Source organism: Papilio polytes, unplaced genomic scaffold (assembly GCF_000836215.1).
Source record: "Papilio polytes unplaced genomic scaffold, Ppol_1.0 DF820844.1, whole genome shotgun sequence".
NCBI lineage: Eukaryota > Metazoa > Arthropoda > Insecta > Lepidoptera > Papilionidae > Papilio > Papilio polytes.
The window spans coordinates 619,267-639,484 of record NW_013528360.1 but is presented as its reverse complement, the minus strand read 5'-3'; the positions used below and the strand labels follow the sequence as shown (position 1 = coordinate 639,484).

Below are 20,218 nucleotides of genomic sequence, written 5' to 3'. Positions count from 1 at the left end.
GTTGAACCTAAAAATATATGAAACCTTGAACAATCGGTATGAAACTCGGGCGAGATTGGCTCCAAACATACACATAACCATAAATTCAGAGTTTTTGTGGGGAAAAAATATCATACAGAAGTATTGGAAATACAAGTGTATTTAATTGCGTCAGATTCCGTGTTTTGAACACGTAATATCAAACTTAATATGATGAACTCATGCTTGAAAACTAGATTTTTTTGCAGGCCAGTGTTTTTTTTAATAACATAAGGTGGCAAATGAGCAAACGGCCACCTGAAATCGCCAAAATGGCGAAGTGACCGCTGCCCATAGACATCCGCAATTGCAGATGCGTTACCTACCCTTATCAAACGGAGGAGGAGACGCACATAAAGAGGTTATTTTCCCCTTCTTATGCATCTCCTCCACTGTCAAATCCACTTCCTCTTCCCATCCTCTTTTTATAAGAAAAGGGTGGTAAAGAGAAAGGGACTTAAGTTAGGCCTCCGGCACCACACTCATCAGACGAAACACGGAATTGGTTCCATTTCACGCCTGTCTTCTGTGTGGTCGTGGTATTACACCGGGCGTGCCGGCCTATTCGTACTAAGTTGTTAAAGCACCACTGTTAAATCTAAAATAAATCAATTGATTTGGAAATTAAGTCAACATTTCTGCATATTCTTGCATCTTCTATTAAGCATAAGCTCTACTTAGTTGGTTGTTGGGACGAAGTGACAAAATAAAATAATGAATCGTTCGAAATAATGAATGTTTTATTAAATTCTTACATGTTAATTATAGTAACACTTACATAGGTGTAAAAAACTGTCTTAATATTATACAAAGTTAAAATCTCGTAATCTAACAAAAATATCATTTTAATTTCCGTAAATAGGATCAATAGTTGTATAAAATACTAGTTGTTCTCTGTGGCTTCATCCGCACATTTTAATTTTTTTTATTTATTATTTATTTTTTCTTTACATTCCATTCAATTGCAAATGTCAAAATTTTTAAAATTACAGTGAATGAGTTTGTCAAAAAAATTACCGCTACCATGGCAACCTTGATTCATTCTCCCTATTGGTTTGTATTTTATGTCCCTTTCTCGTATGACAATTTTTTCCAATTCACAGTAATTATAGACACATGTGGCTTTTAATTAAAAAACGGATTATACAAAAATATGCTGTGATTACATTATACATAACAAAATGTGTTTACGTTTTATTATATTAGTATAGATAAACCGAAAGCGTGCTTGTACCGAGATATGTGATCATTTTGGCAGGTTATCTCTCAACACCTGTATGGTGTGCAGTGCGAGGTGCGCGCGGCGCCGCGTGGCCTGCACTAGCGCGTGCTGCGACTCCGCGCGCGCGCTCGCCACACGCTCCTGCAGCGACGACAACTTGCTGCGCCATCTAAATATTACAAACAAACATTAATGAAATGTAACTAAATTGTTCTATTCTTATATTCGAAACTTGGAGACTTGTCTAGGATTTCGGTTTCAAACATCATTGTTAGCTAAAGCTAACTAAAGAATCAGTGCTCATGCACTGATTCTTTAGTGCTTGTTATGTTCAAACCCTTTTTTGGTGTTGGGGGAAATCTTTAAAAGATACCTTGCCCTCTCGGGGGAAAGCTTGGTTATGTAGGATTTAAACCACTAGACCTCCCTCTTATGTGACATCTGGAGGTCCGGGATCTCCGAGTACACCGGACCAGTATTTTCATAGCCTTTTTTTTTTCTTTTATTTTTTTTTATTTTATTTTATTTTTTATTTTATTTTTTTTTGTATTTTCATAGCCTAGCCACCCCTAACTTAGAGTAGGCTCTTAACCCCTCAGTGGGAACGTATGATTTGATGTAACTATTAAATACTTACTCTACATCCTGCTGCCTCCAGAACTCCAGGTCGGTGTCGACTTGCGCGTGCTGCGCCTGCGCCGCGAGCAGCGCCGCCGCCTGCTGGCTGAGCGCGGTCAGCTCTGCCGCCGCGCGCGCGCCCTCCTCGCGCTCGCCCCGCACCTCCTCCTCTAGCAGCGCCTGCTCCGCCTCTACCAGCGCACTCACCTCCTCTATCTTAGCCCGAGTCACCTCCTGGAATACATTATTGTATAACCTTATGATACCTTTTACATGTCAACATATTAATTGTATTGCTAACTAGTGCCCACGACTTCGTCCACTCTTATATAAAAAAAAACAACTTTTAACGTACGAAAAACACAAAACTATATGTCCCTTAAGAATCCGACATTTTTCTGGGATGTATCGCCAAATTAACTTTTCAATTAGCGAGTAAGCATGAAAAAGTAAAATGATTGCGTTCCGCGGGTAACCTCAAGTGACCTGTTTCTTTTTTTCAGATTATATTCTCTACATCTATGCCAAATGTCATTGTAATCTATTGAGCCATCCCAACTTTCACATTTACATTAGTAAGTTGTAAAAAGTAGTATAATAAAACATTGGAAGTGTCTATGAAACCAATAATAATAGTTAGTATTGATATGTGTAATGTTCATACCAGCTGGCGCTGCGCGTGTCGCTTGGTGGCGGCGCGCGCGGAGGTGCGCTGCGCGCGCTCGGCGGCCAACGCGGCGGCGCGCTCGCGCAGCACGCACACGCACGAGGATATCTTCTCCGCGCACGACGCACTCATCAGCTCGCTGGAAGTTACACCGTAAGTAAGAAATTAAATGATAAATAATGTAAATTATATGTAATGGAAATGAAATGAAAAAAACCACAAAGGCCTATGAAATTGGATAACAATTACCATAACAACCTTGATTCCTTGATGTTGGCAACTACTTATGGTCTGTTTCCCACATTAGGGTTTTTATCCAAAATATTTACCCCTAAGTTTAACGGTGTGAAAATATATAGACTAAAGCATGTCGTAAATGTAAGGCTTTTTTTAAAGAAAGAATTATTCAAAAATATACTGATTGCTGACATTATACGCCACGAAGTATGTGTTTACGCTTTATTATATTAAGTATTATATAAGTATAGATATCTAACTTCTCATCGATGTTGTAGTCGGCGAGGTCCGGCGAGCGCGGCGCGAGGTGTATGAGCGCCTGCTTGTACTGCAGGCAGCTGTCCAGCGTGCGCTTCTGCCAGCCCGCCAGCTCCGTCTCCTTGCCCACCACCATCTGCACACACACACAAACACATGCCAGCGTGTACTATCGCGGAACTACTTTAAAAGCAGTCGTTTGAATACAGATTGGTAACGGCTAATTGCTTTTGCACAACTTTCCATTTTTTCGAGAAGTTTTTACATGTTAGAGAAATCTAATTGCTTAAAACCAAGTACTTAGACCAGATTGTCAATGTTATTGTTTTCTATGTCTCTTCCTGTACATATTTCTATAAAAATCATTTTTATTTTTAAAGTTTTTACACTATACAGTAGTTGATTGGTAATTTGTAAAAGGCGGAGGCTAGTTGCTAGGAACGTGGCGATTTATGTAAATGGAACACCGCGAAGATCCTTGAGTGTACAAATTCATGTTTGAAATCAAACTGCAGCGGACCAGCGTTATCAAAGACTTATCCAGTGGTTCAGTGCGTGTGTACCTTGGCGATGTGGTCCGCGAGCGCGGTCTTGGAGTCGTGCACGCGGAAGGCGTAGTCGAGCTGCTCCAGCAGCTGCGCGCGCTCCGACACCGACATGCTCTGCGCAGACACCTCCGCCACCAGCCGCTGGCTCTCCGCGCTGTGTTCACATTACACTAATTCGCGATTTGTAATTAGGGGGGTTTAGCACTCATATTTGCGAGACCATTTATAGTTGTCATATTATTCGTCTTCATCTAAACTATTGCATCTTACTAATATTATGAATGCGATTTTTAAAGCGAAATAATTAGTTTGCTGTCAAAACCAGTAAATGAATCACGATGAAATCTGTCACAGATGTAATATGGATGAACAAATAGGCTACTTACTGAGTTTTTTTTAATATCACGCGAATTTATAAAGCCAATCTACATTAGTAATATTATTTAGTAGCTTGCGCCCGCGACTCCGTCCGGATGGTATTAAAAAAACAAAACTAAGTAGCCTATGTGTTCTTCCAGACTATTATCTTTGTGTCAAATTTCATTTAGATCCGTTCAGCCGTTTAGGCTACAAACTCTAACAAACATCCATCCATCCATTCAAACTTTCACATTTATAATATTAATATGAAGTACGACATAACTTACACAGCACGTTCCACTTCAGCATCGATATCAGTGAGTCCATCGAGCAGTCGTTGTCGTGCGGCGCGCGCGTCCTCCGCGGCGGCGGCGGCGTGCAGCGCGGCGGCGCGCTCCCCGCGCAGCGCCGCGCGCACCGCGCCCGCGCGCCCCTCGCGCCGCGCCACGTCCGCGCGCGCCGCCGCCTCCGTCTCGTCCTCCAGCTGGCTCTCCTGCTCTGCACATTATACAAACATTACATATATCTATTATTAGAGGAATAAGCGTCTAAAAACGCGAGGCAAACTATTCACTGCAAGTGATTGCCAATTAAGTATTAACTGCAAATAACTGCCAATTCAAAACTCGGCGTCACCCCAGCGGTCGTTTTTTAAATCATTCGATAAGTTTTAGACCAATAACTAACATATAACAAGATGGCAAACGAGCAAGCTGCCACCTGAATCCGCCAAAATGGCGAAGCGACCGCTGCCCATAGATGATGCGTCATCCATTCGTTACGCTATACGCAAAGTGTTCTGCCACCCTTTTAGTGTTACCATCTAATACATCTATTTGTCTACAAGAGACATACTCTATGCCCATTAGCGCACTGCTATCGCGGCCATCTTGTGAAACTGTCAGTTCAAGCTGAGTCGCGATAGACTGTGCACGCGTCCACGTGCGCGGTGAACGTCCATTATCATAATCGAAACATATCGTAACGATATATAATTATGTTAAAGATGTATCTGTCAGATTGGAGAAACACCCTTCGAGAGATGGTCAAGGAGAGTAATCGCTACCCTCAGAAATGAAGAAACGATCTGGAGAGAAAGAAATACCACGCCTACAAGATAATGTCATAAACCACCCGAAAAAAAAACATGGGAGTTAGTCGAAAAACTTAACACTATAATACTTCATAGTTCATACTAATATAATAAAACGCAACCACAATAACAACAGTTAAGAAAACTATAGTTTAACAGTGATAGAGTGGAAATATTGATGCGATTTAAAATATTCTACTTACTCTGAACTGTTCTCTCTAATTCTTGAATCTTCTCATCATCATTCCCAAGAAGTATTTTCAGATTCTGTAAATATTCCTCCGCTAAATCATCAAACTGATACTCTGGCATCTGGAATCTGAAAGTGGACACAATTAATATTTATACCCTATTTCCGAATTAGTTATTTTTTTTCATATCTTTAGTAACTACTTACCTCTGCCAGCTGCGGAAAATAAAATCTTGTTTGAGTCGAGCTAAATCATCTTTAGCCAGATATATCAACTCTTCTTCTATTGGACTTTCCTAAAACATAAAAATAATTTAAATGACCATAATGGTTTGTTAAACGTGTCTCTTGGGGTGTCTACGAGAAGTGTGCGAGGTGTGGTCGAGTTGTCTACGAGGTATGTACGAAGTGTCTGCGAGGCTTGTATAAAGTGTCTACGAAGTGTGTACGAAGTGTCTGCGAGGTGTGTATGAAGTGTCTATGAGGTGTGTACAAAGTGTCTGCGAGGTGTGTGCGAAGTGTCTGCGAGGTGTGTACGAAGTGTCTGCGAGGTGTGTATGAAGTGTCTATAAGGTGTGTACAAAGTGTCTGCGAGGTGTGTGCGAAGTGTCTGCAAGGTGTGTACGAAGTGTCTGCGAGGTGTGTATGAAGTGTCTATGACGTGTGTACGAAGTGTGTACGAGTTGTGTACAAAGTGTCTGCGAGGTGTGTGCAAAGTGTCTGCGAGGTGTGTACGAAGTGTCTGCGAGGTGTGTACGAAGTGTCTGCGAGTTGTGTAGTATGAGGTGTATACGAAGTGTCTGCGAGGTGTGTGCGAGGTGTGTACTGACACAGAAGTGCACGAGGTCAGTGAGGTAGGCGAGGAGGGCGAGCGCGTGCGGGAAGGCGTGCAGCGTGTTGACGGTGCGCAGCCACGACTTGGACACCGCGCCCGGGTACAGCAGCCGCTTCGTTATGTGCGGCAGCTGCAAACACATATTACGTACACATTAATAAAACTAATTAAGCATGTCTTAACTTACATATAATGTCCATTAAAGACACCGTTTTGTTTTCTTTGTGGTCGTCTCGTGCGAGAGAAAGAAAAAGAAACACGTGAATGACTGGACTGGACTGAAACTAGTTGATACAGCACCAACTGACAGTGATAGTTATATAAGGCTTATTCAAGGATACAAGAGCCTTAACCTTATTACAACCAATTTTTGCATATTAAAAGAAATTAGTTCCATATTATTTCGCATTATGGTGAGGGTTTTTTTTATTTCTGTTTAGTCTACGGGTCAAAAAATGCACTTTTTAAAGATATTCTGCCTTGTGAAAAGACAGGGTCATGTGCGATTTCACTATAACACCTTTATAGGCCAACCACGAGTACAAAAGATTTCACAGATCTGTAAAGGAGTGTACTAGAAGCGGCAGTTACCTTTGTGACGTAATTGTCAGTATTGAGTGTGGGGTTGGTATAAATGGCTGCCAGTAGTTCAACCACGATGTCGATGAAACGTGCGATGGTGAGGGGCCGCAGCAGCGCCAGCGCCTTGCCACCCTCCGCCGCGCGCGCCGATAGGGCTTCGCCCACGCGGGCCGCCGCCGCGCGCTGCCATCCCGCACTCGACAGCGGCCTGACACACAACAATGGTAGAAACACAATCACAAAGAATTTGCACAGAAATGACATTTCCCTCTATTTGTTTCCACCTCCTTCAAGCTATACTTTATAAAGATGGAAAAGGGACTAAATTTAAATGTATAAAATTAGCTAAAGCATAAATGAATTTGATCAGTTGTTTTTAGTACCCTTCCCTTTGACACAGGATGGAGTTTGGAAAGAAAAAATTGACAGAGGTGGTACACATAGAAAGAGAAATATCCTTTCTATGCACAGATGATTATTTTTAGACAACGCATCTGCAATTTCGGATGTTTATTAGCACCGGGTACTTCGCTAATTCGACGAATTTAGTTGATTACTCACTCACCACTAAGAAAAACACTTGGCCAAAGAATGACACTAACATCAAAAACAATTAATTTGTTATTTTCTATCATACAAGATATTTTAACAGACCTCTGATCCTTCACTGTAACAAATGCTAGAACGCGATCCAGTGCCTGCTCCCAGCTGCGTCCGGAGGACTCATCTCCTGTTCTCTACAATACAATATAACAAATTAGATTATAAAGAAATATCTATCTGTATCGACATTATAAAGAGGAAAGATTTGTATTTTTAGATTTTTGTATGTAATGAAATAACTCAAAAACCACAGGGGCAACTTTAAAAATTCTTTCACCATAAAAAAGCTGAGTACTACCACTATACTACCACTGAGTGACATTAAAGAGTATTATTTTTAAAATTCTGCACAAAGCAACCACTACACCAAAAAGGATAACTATAAAACATAACTTTTTTTTAATGCCATGGTTATTTCCTGCACTTACAGGAGTCAAACTAAATGTACATTTAAGTCTACTCTAGGTAATATATATCTGTGGTTATTTTTACCCTGGGGGTGGTAGTCAAGTTATGACTGTAGCGTAACGGAGTCACTCCATGCTTTAACTCACTGGCTGGTAAACGGAACTCCTGCAAACATCATATTAAAATAAGATCTCACATAAAATTCTCGAAAAACCTATTTTATAATAATTCTTCCGCTTGTTACAACTACTGTTGCATGAAATATATTAATTAAACAAAATTAATGTATCCCATGGGTACTATAACTATTTCTGGGATCAAAGGTAGCCTATCTGTTCTAGAATATACTCCACATTTATTCCTAATTTCATTGACATACATTTAGACATTTAGGCGGCAAACTGTTAATCATCCATCTAAACTTTCATATTTATAATATTAGTAAGATAAATGCTTCAATTGTACAAATAATTTAATGATAACAAAGATATTACCAATGGTGTATTAGTTGTTCGTGCATTATGATTCGAGTGCAGTGGTGTGGACATGTAGTGATTCCCTCCATATCTCATATCACTTTGCTGTGATTTAGACCTCTGAAATGTTAATATAATAGATTGGGCATGTACAAGCATTATTAATGAAACATACTTACAATTACAGTCTCTTATACAAATAACAAACTCATGTTAACTGCATATACAATCACTATAATGTTTTATTTTTCTCTCAAACTATTTACTAAGGTCAATGCAATGGAAGATATACACATCTCATAAGTAAAAACAGTGTTAAGGAAGATGCATTATCACAATCAAATATTTAGTTATGTCATAAATATTCTCAGATATAATAAAAACTCACTGAACTACTTGGAGGCAAATTGGTAGCTGAGGGTTCTCTACTTAGACGACCACCAAATGTAGCCCTAGGCGGCTCCGCGCTGCTGGAACGATGGCCCGCTCCACTCGGCCGGCGAATCTCGGGCTCCGTCGATCCAGTGCGTCGTGGTTTTGGTAACAATGATGGTTTGCCTTCCAATCTTGAAATTTCCATTGTTATTTAAATGTGTCGTGAAATGATTTGTTTGTCTACATTTGATTTTATTGCTCACTTACCTTGATTTGCGACTTGTTGATTGCGCACCGGGCACATATCTTGTCGAATACATTATTATAAATTATAATAATCTCTTTATAATTCTTAAATTACAATTCAAAGCAAACGTTGAATTTCAAACTTCAAAACATTTCAAATTGCTAACTGAAAAAATGAACTAGTAGTCTATGGTTTATCTCAAAGATTATAAATTGTAAACCTTTTCTTTATGGTTTTCAGCAGCCAATGGGAAATACTATCGCCAAAAAGAATCAAGAGACAAAATGCGCGGAAAATTAAAAAAGGGTTTAGACAAAAAATCAATATTCAGGAATATTTAATGCCTATTTAGATCTTTATGAAGAAATTTGCATATTACAAATATTTAATGTTATTGCTAACGGTTACAAGTTTAATATGGACACTCGTAGAATATAACGTTAAAAACATAAGAAAGTAGAGTTAACTTTAGCTTTACTTTCAAATTCCGTGCAAATACAATTTACAGTATTGATTGTGATTACTCTAACACAAATTATTCTTCTTTGAAATCATTTAAACAGTTTTACTTTCATTACAGATAATGCTCTGTACATCTTGAACTAATTTTGGAAATGTTGGATCTAGAAAGCAAATTCGAACGAAATTTTTAAACGACGGCGGCAAATGTGAGATAACATTTGTAGGCTCTGAAAAAAGAAAATAAATGGTAAAACATTAATACAATATGTAGAATATTTTATAGTCTTTAAGTGGAGAGCGATGTTAGTTATCTTATAATTCGTGCGAATCTGATTGTTTAGCTGTTGTTTAAATTTTGAACAACAAATTAACTTACCTTTAGTCTTCAAAACGTGCGAAATCACATCTTCGATATTCAAATACCGAGGCGTAATAACATCGTTAGGCTGTTTAGAACTGTGATTAATAACTGGAAAATATTTATTTAGTTCTTCGTAACATTTGCTTGGATTACTTTTTACTTGAAACTTTATTTTACGTAACTAAAAAACAAATGTAATTAAGGCACTAGTTAAAATTTACAATGACATTTTATATAAAGTACTACCTACTTCTTCAGGGGCTCGACTAATGAACAAAATCAAGGCGTTTTCTTTATAAACTCCTTTAATTTTATTACTCATGCTTATTGTTTCTACAATTTCAGTATTTGAAGCGATAAGCAATTGATCACAGTGAATTCGTAATATTAAATTCATTTGTTTAGGACCATATCTTTTCCAACTATCGGCAGTCCATAACATTAACTTATCAATTGCTGTAATAAAATAATCCAATTAAAAAGTTACAAAAAGTTAGTGTCGAGTTTGATACAATTAAGATTAAAAAATACTTACAAAACATTATTAAAGATTTGACGGGAAAAATTAACTTAAACACTAATACAAAAAGAAATCTAAACAATTTCGGTTTAAATTTTTCTCTTCACATTTGAGAAAAATGTACGACACCACACAGCCACTTTGAAATAACAGATACAGACTTGGTGTTTTAATTTAGGTAAAGGTATCGGTACCAGTATTTGGTCCTATTTTTTAGATTTTTTTTACAAATACTACTAACGCGAAAGTTTAAATTTAGATGGGGGTTTGATAATTAACCACCTAAACTGCTGAACGGATAGCGATTAAAGGCATAGATGTAGAGCATAGTCTTCCAGACTTCCAGGCTACTCACTTTTGTTTTTTTTAATTCTATGGGGACGGGGTCGCGAGCGATAGCTAGTATTTTAAATTATACAGAAACTGTTTTATTTTTTAAACGTGCGAGGTACGTCTATTACACTGACACTGACAGTGACATAAAATTATTTATCAACTTGTCCGATGTATCGATGTAAAAAAATAAAGATTACAATTATTAAAACTAGGATAACTAGCAATAACTAGAATAAATTGAGTAATATAAGATTTGTATCCAATCTAATGGCAGGGACATACTATTTTGTTATTGTAGGTCATTCAGATAATCCAATTTTCGAAATGGATTTTGTACCCATTACCAAAGAAGTAAAGGTAAGAACAACATATTAAATGTGATTAATATATGAAATTAGCTATTGCCTTGTGATATTTTCTTAACTAAGGCAGAACTATAAAAATACGGCATGTAAACTTTAAACTACTTGTGACGATTTTGTAGAAAGAAGACAATAGACATCTCAATCAGTTTATAGCGCACGCTGCACTAGATCTGGTGGATGAGCATATGTGGAAAGTAACCAACACTTACCTCAAGTCTGTAGATAAGTTCAACCAGTGGTTCGTGTCTGCATTTGTGACAGCAAGTCAGGTAAACATACTAAACTTAAGACTACTTTAATTTTGGTTGATGTTCATTTCTAATTTGATTTTATTTTAGCGAAATTGTTCTTGCAGTGTATAATTATCACGGAAATAGAGAAAATATTGGCTTAAAATTGGTTTTGCCTGTATATTTTTTTCCAAATGACCACAGTCCATTTGCAGATATGTTCCCTACCATCAATAACAGAGAAAGGATACACAGAAATAGGATACTTCCCTACCTGTATATCCCATCCACAGCCAAATTTACTTCATCTCATATTTTTCTTGTATGAAAAGAGTGGAAAGGGGAACGGGACTAAAATTAGGCCTCTCGCACACACATATATTTATGAAAAGTAGTACTTTTATACTTTTTTGTATTTCTAGATGAGGTTTGTGATGGTACATGATGCTCGTAATGAAGATGGTATTAAAAACTTCTTCAATGATGTCTATGAAGCATACATCAAGCTAATGCTGAATCCCTTCTACAAAGAAGATACACCAATCACATTCCCTGCATTTGAGAAGAAAGTACAATTTCTCGGAAAGAAATATTTAACATAATGAAATTTAAATATAGCTTTATATAATGTAAATATGTTAACTAATGTATATCAGATAATATAATTTTCATTGTTCAATTCAAATGAAAGGACGGTATAGTTACTAGAGGGAACTATTATCTATTATAAGTAAAATTTATGGCATCAGAACTGAACTATTAATAAGAGAACAATATCATCAGCTGGTAGTCATGAGTGTGTACCCATGTAAATGCTATTGATAGTGTTTGTTTAATTTAAAATATAAGCATTTTGTAATTAAAGAGTACATTATTACTAAAAATATACTATCTTATGGCATCCATCTTATATCAATGGGTGTCGGCAGCTGCCCTGCCCCATGTCTGGTAGACTCCAAAAATTAAAAATGGCCCACTGCTAGATGTTGGACTAGTAAAAGTACCCATCAGTTGGCGACACCCATACCTAGGCCATTCTTTTATTTTAATCTTATTGACAGATTATACGACAGCCAGTATCATAGATATGCATGAAAAAAGAAAGATTCACAAAAGGAAAATAAGCAAAAACATCTATACATGCAAAAAATATATTAGGAAAAGAAAACCTTAGTTTACTAATTGTACAATTTTACATAAATCAAATTTTACTTCACTACAAACCATTATTAGGCGGAATTCAATGTCTTTAAAATATATGAAGATATCTGATGCATCTTATGGAGTTTTTCAAAGAAAATTTGGATGCTTGTCCTGTTGTTTCATAGAGAAATTATTAATACACTAGTAGAGCTCTGGTAAACCAAGGTCATCGTTATCAGGGATACTGCCACATGAGAAGTCATCTGGAATAAAAAATGTTTGCTGCAGTCTGTTTATTTTTAATAATTTAGTCATAATGCCACAAACCAAATGCTCCTTTTATTTTTGCTTTCTTTTATATGCCATGAGCATTCATTGAATCAATAAGATATCACATTTAAAGTTACTATTTGTTCATACTTTCATAGAAGAAATAGCAACTACCCTCCTATTGAATTAGATAATGATAACTGTACATTATTATTCAGTAAAACCAAATCTCAGATCATATTCATACAAAAAAAATAGTGGCAAAAAACATGTAAAATAAAAATTATTTTACTTTTTCTATTGTCCCCAGTAAGTCTTAAAAATATGTGCCAGTCATACTGTAAAAAAAATAACCTTTTGTACTACAGTTGTATGCTTGTTCTTACCTGTAAAGAACTCATCCTGATATGAGCAGTCCAATTCCATAGAATATCTTCTCATATTTGGTGGTGGGGTAGAAGGTGGGGACATATGATGCACTACCTCCACATTGGGTAACGGTAGATAGTCAAACATATCCTTATGGAAATTATCTGCAAAAAAAAAGACATTTCATTAGCAATGTCTTTGTAGACAACTAGAAAAAAAAAAGATTGTTTTGCATATCTGGGCATTATTCTTTTTACTAAATTAATGTATCTTCTCTTCTTCCAACATATCTTGGAACACATAAAAATTAAAAGTTTTATAGGAGACGGTACCAAACAAGTAATCTACTAAATTTCTTTACAACAAGCATAAGAATACTGGCCATAGACATTAGCAAATTGGGACATAGAAGTGGTCAAAACCATACATATATTGTCTAGTCAAGTGCTTCACAGTGCCACAGACTTTATGAATTACTTATCTTACTAATGTTATAAATGCAAAAGTTTAGATGGATAAATAGATGTTTGTTAGAGTTTGGAGCCTAAACGGCTGAACGGATTTCAATGAAATTTGGTATAGATGTACAAGATAGTCTGGAAGAACACATAGGCTACTCACATTTGTTTTTTTTTTAATTCGTCGCGGGCGAAAGCTAGTGGTAAATAATACTAGCTTTTGATAGAGCAATGTTCAATACATACCATAGTTATATGAAGGCTTAGTGAACTCTATTTCTTCATACGAAAAGTCTATTCCACTTTCATTGTTATCATCCGTATAGATCATTGCTCCGACGTTTACAGATTTTGGTGATAACGGCTTCCTTACTGGGGTGCTTTGAACAGCTTTACCGGAATTCAATAAAAATGACTTTTTGGTTTCTCCAACTTTTTTGACTGGTTCGTTAGGTTTGTATGGTCCATTTGAAACGGTTTTACCGATGTTCTCTATTTAAAAAAGAAAAACAAAGTTCTTTATTCATTTTTAATCTTACTTAAACTTACTTGTGGGTAATTGACGTTTTAAATATAAATATTTTTATATTCTAATTAAGCGATAGATGTTATGTAAGTTTCAACAAATTAATGAAAGCAAATTAAACAGTCGAAATTATACAATTTATAATAAACATGAATTTAATACGTACCGTTGTTAGAAAGGGGTTGGCGAAGTAAGTTTTTCTTCGTTTGCCTTGTGATATGATCTCCAAATATATCAAACAGTGATTCAGCCATGTCAATATTTTATTAAACACTATAAGGTTAAGTATTTAAAGCAACAACAATTTTATAAACAGAAAGTCGTTGGTTTTTCGCTGTATTGTATTATAATTTAAATTGTTTGAAATAATTCTGTCCCGATAACCGACTTTTGACTATTCGGATGTTACCAGTACGAAAACCAGAATAGATCACGGAGATTTTACAGTCTTTTGATCATTTTACTTCCATAGCATTTCTCTATAAAAATAAAGAGATTTAGCAAGAATAATTTGAGTTTTTGTGAAACGAATAGGTGTAAAATGAAAATTCATGGTTCCCAGATGACTCCAATAATTTGTTTCTGAACTTAATGACGTGCAAAATGGTATTTTGACATGTTACGCTATTTTACTTGACATATATTTGACAAGTTAATGTTTATTTTTTTGTTGCGGTTTGTTTCTCCAACAGCTGATAAAGTCAATCTAACTAACCAAAAATTACGCAGCAGGTTCCTGATCCAATGAAAATAATAAATAGTTGATATCATGTCAAACTCGCAAGACAAACCATCAAATGGCTTAGGTTCCGATCCATTACAGAGACTGGCTTCTTTCAAACCACCGCGTGATCTTTCCCTAGGTGGTGTAAAACCAAATAAAAAGGTGTTTACTCCGAATTTAAATGTAACGAGAAGTAGAAACAAGGGGTACGATTTTTTATGTTAAATGTGAAAATTCAGATGGATGTGTGTTTGTTACTACATCATTTTTGTATATTCTATTTTTCAAAAATTCTGCCTTGACTATTATCCTTGTTTGCATCATTTACAGAGTTCCCTCAGCAAACAGCCGTGATCACAGGAAGGATGACAAAGATAGGAGAGATAGAGGAAATCATAAAAACAAAAAGAAAGGTCCTTTAATTATCAAATCTGCTGGAGTATTTTCTGAAGGTAACACCAACTACAATAAAACTATTTCATATTAGGTAATAATTAAAAAAAACAAGATGGTGACAACAGTCTAATAAGATAGATAGTCACCTATCTTTTTAGCTATACAATGCCGACCGCTGAGCATAAGCCTCCCCTAAAGATTGTTATGAAGGTCCGTCCTGTGGTAGTTGACTAGTGTTAGTCACTTAGCTACATAAATTAGACATGTAATAGATTGAATTTAAGAAATGATTTTTTTTGAAGGAGTTCTACCTTGCATGCCTTATCTATTTTTTTATTGAAATTTCACACATACACTTAACTTTTTAGGTTTAGGGGCTGTAGAGAGGAGTCAGTACAGAGGGCCGTCTTACGCCCGTGATGGAGAAGGAACGCCCACTCTGCAAAGACCCACTATAAGAGTAAAGGATGTGATTAAAGTAAGAACTTCTAACATTAGGATTCCCAGCAGATAAGACTATCGACAGTTTGATGATGTGGCTTGTTAAAAATTATATAAAATTAAATCACTGTAATGTGCATACCTCCATAAATACTAGTTAAACTAACAACAATAAAGTCTGTAGTTGGCAGAAGCTCTAAAGCATTCATTTATATGTTTACAATGTTCATAAGATTCCCTTTAAGGGATACTGTAAAGAAATCTACATTTTCTCATAGTTTGTGTAAAATATTTCTATTATCTTCTAGATTGATAAAGAACTAGAAGAACAGAAGATCAAGTCAGTGGTCGGAGGTGACTATGAGCTGGATATCGAAGTGGAGGACTTTAAGCAATCTTTTGAAATTGACGCTCCAATCAAACTGCCCATAGACGATGGTATGTTTAATGTAAGAAATAGTTGCTGATTGAATCAAAATTAAAGAAATACAGTATGTTTTAACCAAATTAAAAAAGTGGTTCTAAATTTGATTGGTATATTTTATGTATATACGATTACGCTGCGATTTATGATCCGATTTACTTGATTTAATTTTTTTTCATGAGAAATAGTTTTTATTTGGTCCCAGAAAAACCTTTGTAAGTGAGAAAAAATGTCATGGTCCCTAGAATTCTTGGTTAAGTAAATTAAAAGTAAGGTAATGTAAACCTGAATAGGTTCACCTGTTTTTCTATTTTTAGGTTGGTTATACAGTCAACCAAAGCCAACTGTAAAAATCAAACAAGAAGTGATTGTGAAGACGGAACCTACGGAATATGCTAATTCACCAAGTAAGACATTAATGAAGAGTTACCAATTATTCACATAAAATATAGCTACACTAATATAAAGAGGAAAGATTTGTATTTTTCTATGCATTGAAATGTCTTAAAAACTACTGTGCAATTTCGAAAATTATTTCACGACTTGCTTACTTTGTCTTCTTCTGCGTGGAATTAAAAAAAAAACTGAGTAGCCTATGTATTCTTCCTGACTATCGTCTATGTCTATGTCAAATTTCATCGAAATCCATTCAGCCGTTTAGGCTACAAACTATAACAAAGATCCATCCATCGAAACTCTCGCATTTATAATATTACTAGCTTTCGCTCGCGACTCCGTCCGCGTGGAATTAAAAAAAAACAAATGTGAGTAGCCTATGTGTTCTTCCAGAGTATCCTCTACATCTATCCCAAATTTCATCGAAAACCGTTTAGCCATTTAGGCTACAAACTCTGACAAACATCCATCTATCTATCCATCCATCCATCTAGCTAAACTTTCGCATTTATAATATTAGTAAGATTATTAGTATGATTAAAAAACTGTCTTATCACTGAGGAACATAGACTCTGTCTTTTACTACTTTTTAATTCCACACGGATGTAGCAAGCAACAGCTAGTCTAGTATGATTTTTAACTTTGATTTTACTCAGTGCCAGAAGTGGAAGAGAAACCTACCATCCCAGCAGAACTTGAAGACACAAATATCACAAATTTATTAAGAAGTGATAAACCAACGCTTATTTTATTACAGGTAATTTTTTTTTGACAAAAGTAGGCATTACCTTTAGGTCAGCGTTCAACTTGTTCTAGTTGTCTATTGGTTCTGCCATTTTATAAGAAATTAAATCCACTTACTCTTTTGCTTTTGTTATGAAAATTGTTTAGCTTTGTGCATATATTCTTTGTTATTTTCTGGTATAAAATAATGTTTCTGGTAGTTGCCAACTTCCCTGCCGGGACGGAGTGGGGGAGGGGACGCGAATGAGGACTCTCGAGGAAAACCCTCTAAAGAAACACAAGAAGAACCAGTAAGTTTTACTCAATAGTTGTAAATGTTTTTTTTTCTTTTTCCATTAGGATCGTTATTTTTTTTTTATTATTATCTGGTTGACAAAGAGAGTGATGTTTTTCGCGTACATAACTTGTTTTTTAAATATGATATTTAATATATTTATATTATATAAGTTCCTGATTATGTGCATCTAATAGTTAGTCGGATTAGTTTTTTCAAAATTAAATTTATACTTGAAATTTTTTTGTAAAACTTAGGACAATCCAATTTGTAAAATATGTGATGGAAATATCGGGTCTTGTTAGTTTAACTGACAGTGATGTCATTTTTAAAGTCCTCAGCCAGTGATGGGACAGGCCCTTAATGTTTCATATAACTTTAGCCTAGTGAGGGTGGCGAGGGCTGCGTGCTGTCAGGGCTGCAGGAAGGTCGTGTGGGCAAGCTGCAGATCCGGCGTTCCGGACGAGTCACCCTCTTGCTAGGAGACACTGTCTTTGAGGTAACACTTTAGCATACCCCTGAATGTTTTCACTTGAACCTTACACTCTATGCATTTGGAAACAATTGTCTTTCATAAATTTTTACAGCACTCCCCTTTTTTACCATGCTATTGGGGGTTAACAAAACTAAAGCTTAAAAATGATATTTTTCAACCAAGTGTATTACAAATATTGCTAATAAAAATACAACATTTTAGATGGATGGATATTTAAGAGTTTTGTTACCTAAAGTGCTGAATGTATATTGATGAAATTTAGTATAGATGAAGTGGATAGTCTGGAAAAACAAACACATAGGTTACTTTTTTTAATTCTTCGCGGATGAAGTCGCGGGCGAAAGCTAGCATTCAGTAATTATACAATTTTTTTTGAGTCAATCTAATATAATTAATATCCAGGTATGTCCAGGCACAAAGACAGCTTTCCACCAGGAAGCGGTGTCGATCAGTGTGGAGGATACAGCCCGGTCCGCAAAGCTTGTCTCACTCGGCTCGCTGCAACACAAACTGACCGTGCTGCCCGACTGGCAGACCATGTTCAATGATATGGCTGTTTAATTTGTATCTATGTATTTAATATGAATAAAATATTTGTATTGTTAAGTTTTCTTTGCTTCTATATATGGTATTCTACAGTCCATACATTAATAAAATTGGAGTGTCTTGAAATACATTTAATTATTGTGATGCATTGCATTGCTTATTATTAAGTTATTATTAGTAATAGTGCCCGCATTATCATCTTAGCACTGCAGGGCCGGCACGCCCGGTGTAATACCACGACTACATAGAAGACAGGCGTGAAATGGAAGCAATTCCGTGTTTCGTCTGATGAGTGTGGTGCAGGAGGCCTAATTTAAGTCCCTTTCTCTTTACCACCCTTTTCTTATAAAAAGAGGATGGGAAGAGGAAGTGGATTTGACAGTGGAGGAGTTGCATAAGAAGGGGAAACATCCTCTTTATGTGTGTCTCCTCCTCTGTCTGATAAGGGTAGGCAATGCATCTGCAATTGCAGATGTCTATGGGCAGCGGTCACTTCGCCATTTTGGCGATTTCAGGTGGCCGTTTGCTCGTTTGCCACCTTATGTTATAAAAAAAATATAAAAAAAAAACAACAGTTGTTAAAAATTGTGTCAGTCCACAATGCCACATTCTTTCCATATAACCACCAAAACATCTAGGACATCATTTTATTTGCAATGGCAAAGTCGTGGGCAACCCTAATGTAGTTTTATAGATTGTAGAAATTACAATAAAAGTTTTTAAATTACACAGAATTAAGTAAAACAAAATGTTCCATTATATATTACTAAGATTTAACTAGAGATAGTAGTGTATTCAGTTGTTAGTTGCAGATTTTTTCTCTTTAGTTGGTATTGGTGTGTCTCTGCCTAGATAATGCTGTCCTTGTAAGTCAATAGCAAAATTGTAGTCAACAGGGTTTGCCAATGCCCGATCAATTGCTTCCTCTAGGTTTTCTGGTGTTATAAAGGTGCTACTGAGTTTCTGTAAAAAAGTTTTATATAGGAACATCAGTGCTATTAGCTATAAGGTAATAAACATAATGAAAACATTGGATACATAGAAAACAAATTGGTACATGGTGATAATTGCACCTAAAACCCCTGAGCCACCAATTATAGCAATAAATATATGAAAATATGTCAGAAAAGGTAAGGATTTTGAACTTAGTGACTTGAGAGTTATTTAAATCTATTCCTTTGGATATTTATGTTTTTAGAGTAATCTAATAAACATACAATTTAAACTTACCTTTTGCTCTCTAATTTTTTCTGATGCCTTTGCTATTCTTTCTCTCAACTCCTTGTCTTTAGCCTCCATCCTGGCTAGAGCAAATTCCTCCATCTCTTGTAATTCAAGTTTCCTTCTTTCATCTCGTTCTGCAGCAACTTGCGCGTTCCATGTATCATTGATCTTTACACAACGCTCCCATTCTTCGGCTTCGAGTTGTTGTGACATCTCGGAACTCGCACTTTCAAGGGTAGACTTTTCTTTAATCATTTCCTCATGATAAAAACGCTTTATAGCCCGCATCTGTGTCTTATAATTGTTGTTTATTCTCAAAAGCTCTACTCGTTCTTCTTCAGTGATAACTGGACGTTTTGGTATACGAAATACTTTACTTTTTGCCACCGGCAGCCATCGAGGTTTTCTATGTGCTTCTGCACATTGTATTAACATTGGTAAAGTTCGTCTTAGGATTGAATTGTGAGATATCATTTTTAATTTGTATTTATACAATTTGTTAGGTAATTTATTACCAAATAAATATTAACCTCACTTTTTTGAAGTTTACCAAAGCAAAGTGCAGAGTATATTTAATTTCACGAATGACAGTAACAGAGAGTTTAGCTTTTTATCTCTGAAATTTAGCAAATGATTTATTGCAATGTAAATGTGCCTTATAATTGTATTTTTAATTATTACCTATTTGCAAAAGTTTTTTAATTGAAGACAGAAGTTAAATAGCCGGTGGTTGTATGATTTTGAGACTTTAATCATCGTAGCAAAAATAAATAAAT

At 36.0% G+C, this 20,218-nt stretch overlaps 6 protein-coding genes across 6 annotated transcripts; 2 read left to right on the top strand and 4 right to left on the bottom strand.

The window, feature by feature from the left end:
* Nucleotides 1-770: 770 nt before the first annotated feature.
* On the bottom strand, nt 771-8,909 carry LOC106110177. Its single transcript, XM_013291913.1, has 15 exons — nt 8,758-8,909; nt 8,504-8,681; nt 8,134-8,235; nt 7,724-7,804; nt 7,283-7,365; nt 6,638-6,836; nt 6,042-6,176; nt 5,419-5,507; nt 5,225-5,340; nt 4,216-4,426; nt 3,584-3,722; nt 3,023-3,156; nt 2,523-2,664; nt 1,878-2,092; nt 771-1,409 (listed from the first exon to the last, which is right to left on the bottom strand). The coding sequence occupies exons 1-15, from the start codon at nt 8,808-8,810 to the stop codon at nt 1,265-1,267; spliced, it is 2,022 nt and encodes a 673-aa protein (XP_013147367.1). The 5' UTR covers nt 8,811-8,909; the 3' UTR covers nt 771-1,264.
* Nucleotides 8,910-9,292: 383 nt separating this feature from the next.
* Nucleotides 9,293-9,994, bottom strand: LOC106110124. Its single transcript, XM_013291835.1, has 3 exons — nt 9,811-9,994; nt 9,576-9,741; nt 9,293-9,426 (listed from the first exon to the last, which is right to left on the bottom strand). The coding sequence occupies exons 1-3, from the start codon at nt 9,955-9,957 to the stop codon at nt 9,293-9,295; spliced, it is 447 nt and encodes a 148-aa protein (XP_013147289.1). The 5' UTR covers nt 9,958-9,994.
* Nucleotides 9,995-10,548: 554 nt separating this feature from the next.
* LOC106110130 (trafficking protein particle complex subunit 2) lies at nt 10,549-12,044 on the top strand. The gene is made up of 3 exons (XM_013291842.1): nt 10,549-10,773; nt 10,901-11,050; nt 11,434-12,044. Exons 1-3 carry the CDS (start codon nt 10,684-10,686, stop codon nt 11,611-11,613), a joined length of 420 nt encoding a protein of 139 aa, XP_013147296.1. The 5' UTR covers nt 10,549-10,683; the 3' UTR covers nt 11,614-12,044.
* Nucleotides 12,045-12,148: 104 nt separating this feature from the next.
* On the bottom strand, nt 12,149-14,161 carry LOC106110129. The gene is made up of 4 exons (XM_013291841.1): nt 13,944-14,161; nt 13,498-13,743; nt 12,811-12,957; nt 12,149-12,417 (listed from the first exon to the last, which is right to left on the bottom strand). The coding sequence occupies exons 1-4, from the start codon at nt 14,029-14,031 to the stop codon at nt 12,356-12,358; spliced, it is 543 nt and encodes a 180-aa protein (XP_013147295.1). The 5' UTR covers nt 14,032-14,161; the 3' UTR covers nt 12,149-12,355.
* Nucleotides 14,162-14,416: 255 nt separating this feature from the next.
* Nucleotides 14,417-18,278, top strand: LOC106110138 (DNA-directed RNA polymerase III subunit RPC4). The gene is made up of 9 exons (XM_013291851.1): nt 14,417-14,707; nt 14,832-14,953; nt 15,266-15,375; nt 15,647-15,776; nt 16,080-16,169; nt 16,815-16,915; nt 17,103-17,192; nt 17,559-17,675; nt 18,075-18,278. Exons 1-9 carry the CDS (start codon nt 14,547-14,549, stop codon nt 18,231-18,233), a joined length of 1,080 nt encoding a protein of 359 aa, XP_013147305.1. The 5' UTR covers nt 14,417-14,546; the 3' UTR covers nt 18,234-18,278.
* Nucleotides 18,279-18,793: 515 nt separating this feature from the next.
* Nucleotides 18,794-20,011, bottom strand: LOC106110156 (probable 28S ribosomal protein S26, mitochondrial). Its single transcript, XM_013291877.1, has 2 exons — nt 19,449-20,011; nt 18,794-19,181 (listed from the first exon to the last, which is right to left on the bottom strand). Exons 1-2 carry the CDS (start codon nt 19,914-19,916, stop codon nt 19,014-19,016), a joined length of 636 nt encoding a protein of 211 aa, XP_013147331.1. The 5' UTR covers nt 19,917-20,011; the 3' UTR covers nt 18,794-19,013.
* Between the last annotated feature and the right edge of the window lie 207 nt (nt 20,012-20,218).